The sequence below is a fragment of the Scardinius erythrophthalmus genome (genome assembly GCF_964197995.2).
Source record: "Scardinius erythrophthalmus genome assembly, chromosome: 4".
Classification (NCBI taxonomy): Eukaryota; Metazoa; Chordata; class Actinopteri; order Cypriniformes; family Leuciscidae; genus Scardinius; species Scardinius erythrophthalmus.
In genome coordinates this window covers 44,552,467-44,561,690 of record NC_138224.1, presented here as the reverse complement: position 1 = coordinate 44,561,690, position 9,224 = coordinate 44,552,467, and the positions used below count along the sequence as shown (strand labels likewise).

Genomic DNA, 9,224 nt, shown 5'->3' with positions numbered 1-9,224 from the left:
TGGCTCCTCGCTAACAGATATCTGTAGAGCTGCGGGCTGGGCGACACCTAACACGTTCGCTAGATACTATAGCCTACGTGTAGAGCCTGTGTCCTCCCGTGTTCTCACCCTAAACGGGTAGAAGCACTGAGAGTACCGGCTCTGTCGGCTTGCTGCACCCTACTGTGCACCCTTATTGCTCCAGAGTCAAAACCTGTCGAGTCCTCCAAACACCCTCGGCCCGGATGTGGCGGAGCGTCCGGTGCCAGGCCTTTATCCGCTGAATCCCTGAGAACCGGATCTAGGCTGGGTCCCATATGTGTGACCCTACAGGGATCCCATATGTGTATATCTTCCACGGCTGCTCCTAACGGAAGCCCGTGTCTTTCCCTTGGGCTAAGTCACCCATTATTCATATGCAGTACAACCCTTGGGTTAGTCCATATGTGTTTCCCACATAACTCTTCTTAAGAATGTGGTTCCCGCAGCGTTCCCCTCCCTCAGTTCGGGCACGCTTTCCCAGTGTTATCCAATATCTCACTGTAGGGGTTATCATGGAACAACAGTGTGGATACTCTTGGGGTAAGCCCTCTCCTATCGTCCTTCCAGGCAAGAAGGTGTAGAGGCTTGCCCAGGGCGCTGGATGGGGTGCAGCAGCTGTGGCACTTTGGTAGGGATTCCTATTCGTCGTTCACCACGACGTACGTCGTAGTGACCGAACGATAGGGAACGTCTCGGTTACATATGGTAACCCTCGTTCCCTGAGGGAGGGAACGGAGACGTACGTCCAGTTGCCACATCTGCCGCTACCCGCCGGGGCGACCAGCTTTTTCAGGCTTGGCTCCTCAGCAAAAAACTGAAGTGCAATCTCACCAGCTGCTCATTAAATACCCGCGCTGCGAGGCTGCACAGCTGATGCAAATGATTGCACGCCAATGTGCATTGGCTTGTTTAGTTTCACTCGAAGTAGATTGGCCTCTCTAGCGAGATTCCTATTCGTCGTTCACCACGACGTACGTCTCCGTTCCCTCCCTCAGGGAACGAGGGTTACCATATGTAACCGAGACGTTTTGGGTTGCTTCTAGAGGGCGTGCCGTTGTCCTGCGCAGAATCTGCTTGTTTCTGTTTTTGACTACTCTAAATAAACTCTGACCATTTATCACTGGAAAATAACAGATCCAATCCTGAGATCCAGAAAGAAAAGAAACGAGACTTAATCAGGGTAGACTGCTCTTTGTGCTACTCTAATCTTTAACTGTGTTTTTCAACCCCTAAACAGGAAGCCTGCTGAAGGACACACAGAGGACTGAGACTTTAGGGAGTTTTATGAATAATTTTAATATTTGCTTTTACTTTGCAAGTTTTAAACATTCAGTTATATCAGCCATTTGCGTTTATTTATTATCTTTAAAGAGAAAAAGAGTTTCACTGATGATTAGGCAGCATTGTTGATGTAAAAAAGTGTGAAGCAGTATCTTGAATAGTATTTTTACTCAAGTGTCTGTACTCACAAATCTGTATTTACTATTTCATCCAGTGATTACATTCGTGTACTCTTTTTAGTGAAAGGAAAGCAGAGATAAAGGACAGTAAGGGCACGTCTACATTCATCCGGATACATTTAAAAACGTATAAAAACGCTCTCCATCCACACTAGCGGTTTCTTTTGAAAAACTCCTTGTTACGTACATATACGTATTTAGAGTGTTGTAATAGGGACATGTGGGTAGTTTGTTGTTGTGTGTGTGTGGGTGTGTGTGTTTCAGATGCTCATTGGATCAATCTACAGTCTGTCAGTTTTCCTGAAGGATGATGACGTCTCGGTTCACCCATCCAATCACATTACACCACCTTCCTCAAATACCCATATCTCTTCCACGTCCCCAGCTTTTTGCTCACTTTGACATTTGCATTTGTTTGGCTCGCTGTTGTTTTCTGTGTGTCTATCCTTTGCATTAATCAATTGTCATAGTGGTTGTGAAGTGTTTTTGTTTGTTTTACTGTTCATCCTAGATCAGTCATCACGGTACATGTGAGGCTGGGAAGGAGGGAGCAGGTTAGTAAGTCGCGCGACATACATTGCGCACCACGTAGGACAATTTTGATTTGAATTAGACACACTAGTTAAGGAGAGTGCCACACCCTGTAAGTTTTTGTTATATTGTAGTCAGTGTAGTTTTGTTAGGGCGTCTTGACGCCGAAGACTTTTCTTTTCTACATTTTTCGTTTGGTAGTTAGTTTAGTTGCATTAATCTTCTAGCTAGTTTGTTCTGTTTTATTTATTTATTTCATTTGGCATCTCTCGAGCTCGCCTTCCCGCCTTTGTTTGTTTTTGTTTAGTATTGTTAATTGTCGTTCTTCTCATTGTTTGTAAATATTGTAAATATTATTTTCTCTTCATTCTTTCACTTTTGGGTTCTGTAAAATAAATACTTTTGAGCAGAGTTTTTGAGTTGATCTTTTTCCTTCTATTGCCCGGTCCTTCATATTAGGTTATACGCACATCTTTATTTAAATGTTATACTCCCTTACCCCTATCTAAAATCAAAAAGGGACGTAACACTCCTGAAAACGCTGAATGCACCTTACTACGCATGCGTAAAACCTCACAAAAGCTCACTGAGATGATACAGATGGAAAAGTAAATGATAAACTTACTAATTCTTCTGACAGGATTATTTTATTTAGCAAAATATCTCAGCATTCACTGATGCACTCAGTCACCATTATATGTTTGGTCTAAAGCGAGACTGCTCTCATGTTTTACTGAAGGACAGCAAATGCAAGTAAATTTTCTGTCTTCCTTGCAGGACTGTGATATGAAGAGTGTGTAAAGTAACATATTTTAGCAACAGTGTGAAAGTGGATCATACATAACAGGCACAATACTGGTATAAACATGAATATGTGTCACATGACTAAACTTACGTCAATGTTTTTAAAAAACTCAGTTTTGACAGTCCACACTACAACGCGAAAACAGTGTTTTCAAATTCATCCACTTTGGAGAACGTTTTTTATTAATAAAAATGCGTCTTAGTGTGGACAGAAGGACAAAACGGAGAGAAAAATATGCTTTTTCTTTTTTTTTAACAACAATGTTATTTATCAAAAATTGTCACAAGTTTAAACAGCATTTAAAAGATGCCACACGTATTAGTGTGGACAAGGCCTGAATCACTGGAAGAACCCGTGTGTCCTGTGAAAGCATCAAACCCAGTGGCAGGACCACAGCTCTGTCCACTTTTTAATATTCATATTTAGGATATTCAGCACATTCACTGTATTGTGGGGGAACATCTGCAGGATTGTGATTCACAGAAGATTCGCTCACCAGAGGTACCTGCAAGAAAAACAGGTATGCCATCAGCTTTAATGCTCATTTATTGATAATTCTAATCAATTCTTGAACACACACACACACACACATATATATAAATTAGGGCTGTCAAAAGATTAATCGCGATTAATCGCATCCAAAATAAAAGTTTGTGTTTACATAATATATGTGTGTGTACTGTGTATAATTATTTTGTATATATAAATACACACATATATTATTTAAACACAAACTTTTATTTTGGATGTATTTTAGACTGGTGCTACAAGCTTCTCTTACCTCTGATGGATTGGGTCTAAAGGTATAGGACTGTGGAATAACAACTTGGTGAACATTCAGCACCTTTGGAAAAATACACGTTGCGTTTTATACCTTCTTACTGAAATTTAAATTTAATATCATTGGATGACAGTTCTAGTATTATAGGTTTATAGACAACACTGTATTTCAAATGGAAAAAGGAAAAGACAAAAATCTTGCTGAAATATTTTGGTGTCGAAACTTGTGCAGATTATTGAAACCAATAGAAATTGAAAAACTACCCGTCTTTCTGTCAATATGCAATGTCTTAGCAACCACCCAGAAAACCCTAGCAACTGCTTAGCAACCATAGCGGCCACTCAGCTTCTAGCCCTGAACGCATCACTCACCTGTGGAGAACAGCAGGCGTTGGCTTTACAGGCAAATGCTGACAGAACGATGGAGATGATAAACTGAAGGATAGTGAATACCAAGGACACACCACGGATCCCCCGGTATACGGTCTGAGAAAACACTCATCATTAGCACAAATATCAATAAAATAAATGATAGTTACTCATTCATACGCTGGCTGCAAGTGCAGAATGTACAATCCTTGAGGGTCATATGGTATTATAACAAATCAAACTTAATGTATAATGTCAAAGCCTTCTTGCATGGTAAACAGGGCTTGACATTAACTTTTTTTTTACTTTTTTTTTTAACGCTATTTTTGACCACTACATTGCACTTAGTTTATTATTTCAGATGACTTTTTAAAAGACTTCAATTGAAAAATGTGTATATAAAATTCAGTCCGCTGAAGCGGCTAGTAGGAGTGACTGCAACACGCCACTGCTGAAATACACACGCATTTGGCGGGTGTTAATATCAAGACGTAAATTATCAGTAACATTAAGAGGTCTATTAAATTCTTCTATTAAATGCAAGTAAAACTGTGACTAGAAAAGTTGTTAACATACCTTGTAATAATAACAGTCATATCCATAGCAGTAAGGGATATATCCTACAGCCAACTCCACTGAAAGGATAATAATGGAAATGCCTGCAGTTATAGCACTTGAGATGTTCATTCCAAGTGAACCTTTCACCTATAGACAGAAAAACAAGTTAATAAGTTAGAAAGCACTTTACCCAGTGTGTTAAAGCAGATCATGAAACAATATATATGGAGCACTATAAAAATAAATAATAAAGTTGCAATTATCGGGTCCAAGAACACATGATTCATGAAGACAATCCAATTACACAATGGCAATATCTCTCTTCAAATATAATAAGAGTCTTATAATTTCAAATATAATACGGGTGTCGGTGTGTGGAACTATTCTTCTATGTACTATTTTACAATAGACAAATAATATTGTGTCTTCATTTTAATAGAATAGCAATACATTCATTCATGTCTGGCAACTTGACATGTTTTCTGTATCATGTAAAACTAGGTAATTTGGAGATCACCGATTTCTTTGCAAACTGATTAGATTTTGATTAGACTTCAATGATCTTTATGAGAATATAATGGATTTTATGCACAGTCAATCAAATTAACCATTTACAGAGCATCCGGAAAGTATCCATAGCGCTTCACTTTTTCCACATTTTGATGTTATGTTATGGGCTTAATCCAAAATGGATCTGAGCCTCGACACAATCCTGTCTCAGAGCTGCACAGACACTTCATGGCTTGGTTTGTGCTCTGACATGCACTGTTAACTGTGGGACCTTATATAGGCAGGTGTGTGCCTTTCCAAATCATGTCCAATCAACTGAATTTACCACAGGTGAACTCCAATCCAGCTGTAGAAACACCTCAAGGGTGATCAGTGGAAACAGGATTGCACCATGGAGTTTTATTTTTAATAAATTTGTAACGATTTCAAATAAACTTCTTTCATGTTGTCATTATGTATTATTATTTATTATTTATTTATTAATATATAATATTAGTATTATTAGTAGAATTTTGTGGAAAATAATTAATTTAATCCATTTTGGAAAAAGGCTGTAACATAACAAAATGTGGAAAAATGTATTATCTCGGGACAGTGCAATATTTTTTTAATGTGTAACAATCTTAATTTAATCGTAATCTTAAAGTAATAATCCTTAGTGTGTGGGCTTATTTGACATAGGTTTGTGCTGCCCTTCGTTGACTGTATCTCTGAAAGTCTATTTATTGTGTGTAGTGTGTAGTTTGCTAGTTGGTCTTCTATGTTTACTTCTTTTTTTTAAATGCTGACTAAACGAGCTCTGCTACAAAAATTCCTTATCTGTACCGGTACAAATGGCAAATAAACTTAGTACCAGTTAAAAGTTTGGAAACATTACTACTTTTAATGTTTTTGAAAGATGTCTCTTATGCTCATCAGGCCTGCATGTATTTGCTCAAAAATACAGTAATATTGTGAAATATTATTACAATTTAAAATGATAGTTTTCTATTTGAATATACTTTAAAATATAATTATTTCTGTGATGCAAAGCTGAATTTTCATCAGCCATTACTCCGGTCTTCAGTGTCACATGATCCTTCAGAAATCATTACTTCCGTTCAAAAGTTTTGGGTTCAGTAATATTTTCTTTCTTTCTTTTTGAAAGAAAGTAATACTTTTACTTTCATCCAGTATTGGAAAGTTTGTTTAGTCTTGCCCCTTACCCCTGAAAATAACAAGTGATGTGTACTTACCAAACACAAACTGGAGGAGGCTTTGCCATGGAGTTTATTTTCTGCAACAATGCAGAGTGATCCTGTGATAATGTACTGAGAGGAGAGAGAAAGGATTCTTCTGTTAGAATATTTAGCTTGTGTTAGAAAAGACAGAACTGTACTTAAGTTGTATATTGTTTCCTTACGATGAGAGATCCCCAATAAGGAATACCACTGACGGCAAAGTTGGAATATGCATTGACTGTAGCCACGATTCCCAACAGGAGAATCAGCAGGCCGATCATTATCTGGACAGTCTGAGGAAGACCAGAAAACAGGTTCTTATTGCAGGGGAATAGTGACTCACAGTTATTAGCTGAGCAGGGTTGCCAGATCTGCACAACAGTTTGTTAATGTTTGTACTACTGCTTTTTTTTTTAGGGCCGAGGAGAGTTGCTGCTGCTTCAGGGCTTGGCCCCTGTATCGCTGCTTGCAGCTATATTTGGATTTGTTCCTGTCCCTTTCACACGTATAAAAATCAATTATTGAAAGATTTCTCACCCCAAGTGCTTTTGGTTGGCCTTTCAGGAAAGCCTGAAGTCCTTGAGGAGCTGAAGCTGTCTGTGGCACATAAACAGTCGCTGGAGCCGTTTGTTCTGGGGCCTGAAACTGGATGATCAGTGTCGACGAGTTTGTGGGAATGACGGTACTAGACATTCTTGTTTCTGAAACTGAAATGGACCTGTACAAAAACAAGACATGTAAAAACATGTGAATAATAAGAATATAAAATAGATTTTCATAAATAATCTTACCAGTGTATTTATTAAAATATTATATGTTCATATAAACAATCTGTGGTCTTCAAATTCTGGAAATAATGAACGCAGTTGTGTCACATAATTATTGGTAACTAGAATAACTCTTCACAGAAATTATATTACAAACATCTCGTTTAAACTGATCTACAGCTGTCACCATCTCACAGGTGGGACATTTGCCAGTATATATTCAAAACAATAATATCTTTGTAAAAACCTAAAGTAATATTGACAAACTATTTATCATTTGAAAGCTTACAATCTCTAGTTTTCATATTTGGTGACTTTTTTTAAATAAATTACAGAGGAGCAGTAATTTATCAAATTGCAACAAGAATATTTCATTCTCATTAGGCGTGTTCAGGCCTTTATTTTGAAATAGTGATGAACATGAAAAATCATGAAAGATTGGTAGAAACCTCAGTTTGTTTTCATGGCAAGAGTTCAAAAGGTAACACCAATTAAATTTGATGAGGAAAAAAAGGTCTGAAAATGTTTTAAATATACAGAAATAAAGATAGATTCTCGATTTGGTATGCAGTGTTGAGCTATAATGCACATACATGTTTTTTATTGCTTTACTTATAGGTTGAATACAAATCAAATACTGCCAAACCGCCCATATTACTTCTGGATAGGATGACTACTTCATACATTTTATGAAAATTATGGAAATATATGGTTCAGATGAGATCACTCAAACCATATATGGAAATGGAGGCGCCCTTATATGGTCAGTAATAGAGCTTGTCTGTTATCTAGTGAAAAAGTGTGTTACTGCGCCCAAACAAACTTACTGAAAGCTATTTTTTGAGATATCAGCCTAAAATTTGGATCACAATTTGTTCAGATTTGCGGCTTTGATTGTCTTGCAGTTTTATGGTAAAAATTATTTTATAAAACAAAAGTCTTACGGGGTTGGAACAACATGAGGGTGAGTAATTACTGGCAGAAATTTCATTTTTGGGTGAAGTAACCCTTTAACAAAAGTGCCCTACTGCCATTACAAATCCAAACATTACTAAATAAAGTAATAAACTACTCATTAATACAATTTTAGTCTTAAAAAACAACAAAAAGGGAGACATAATGCAAAGATAAATTTTTTTATAAAAGTAGTCAGATGAGATCTAATTTGTTTTACCGGGGGGAAAAAAATGCACTCTTCAGTTGGTTTTTCGCACTTGTCTGTGTGTTCTTATAGTTCACTCCTCTGAGATAACGCATTCTGTGGTTTCCCAGAATGAAAGTTAAAGTGGGGGAGCTCAGATGGTTAGGAGGGGTGGCAAACTACACACTGTTTCCAGGAAATCAAGCCTGACGCACTACTGTAATATAATCTCTTTTCACAATAACAAGAAGATTAAATTAAATCTTACTTAATTTGTCTTTGTTGTATTTTATATAATCTGCATGCTGGTTTGGAAACAGACTGGTAAATATTGTACAAAACATGTGACACAACAATGATAAGCACAGTCAAAACCATTTATCTTACCTTATTTGGAACAAATTTGGCCCAATAATCAGTAGTTCAAAACTTCTAAAAAAATAGAGAAAAAATAGAGAAAACAAATTGACTAGCTTGTTTTTGCATCATACTGTATCATTTGTGTTAATTATGGGCATATAAGCAAGATTCATTACCTTTAGTATGCTGTTTAAAATGAAGTGAGGAAGCTGGATCTTCCAGACAATAGAAAACAGGGCTCAAAAAACACGACTAGACGAGGAAACAAGGAGCACTAGGGAAAAATGAAGGTGGGGAAATAGTAGAAGAACTACAAAGACCAAGTAAAAGACTACAAAAGGACAGGAAATCATGAAAAATACAAAATACAAGACACTAAACAAAAGACCTGACACTAGTGCATCACAGACTCAAACTCATCATAAGGTATCCCTGAGAGTTAAACATCTGACAATCTAAAACCATACTATCACACACAAGCAGGACATGAGACAGATATTCACTGAGCTGAGTCCTCATTTATAAAACTTTCCGTAGATTTCATACTATAAGTCTGCGTACGCACAAAAGTTTTCAGATTTATAAAACCATGCATGCCAGAACCTGCTCAAAAATCCCAGTCAGTGGAAGACTGTGTGTACATGCATCTCAGTCCCCGTCCCCTCCCCGAAATAACCATACATGGAGCTTACAGTGCCTAGT

The 9,224-nt window shown here is 37.3% G+C and overlaps 1 protein-coding gene across 1 annotated transcript; it reads right to left on the bottom strand.

Moving 5' to 3' along the window:
* Window positions 1–1,297: 1,297 nt before the first annotated feature.
* Window positions 1,298–8,823, bottom strand: LOC308689605 (membrane-spanning 4-domains subfamily A member 4A-like). Its single transcript, XM_081363415.1, has 9 exons — window positions 8,699–8,823; window positions 8,550–8,594; window positions 6,792–6,972; window positions 6,437–6,547; window positions 6,270–6,344; window positions 4,543–4,671; window positions 3,970–4,083; window positions 3,599–3,661; window positions 1,298–3,322 (listed from the first exon to the last, which is right to left on the bottom strand). The coding sequence occupies exons 3-9, from the start codon at window positions 6,945–6,947 to the stop codon at window positions 3,227–3,229; spliced, it is 744 nt and encodes a 247-aa protein (XP_081219541.1). The 5' UTR covers window positions 6,948–6,972; window positions 8,550–8,594; window positions 8,699–8,823; the 3' UTR covers window positions 1,298–3,226.
* Window positions 8,824–9,224: the final 401 nt, after the last annotated feature.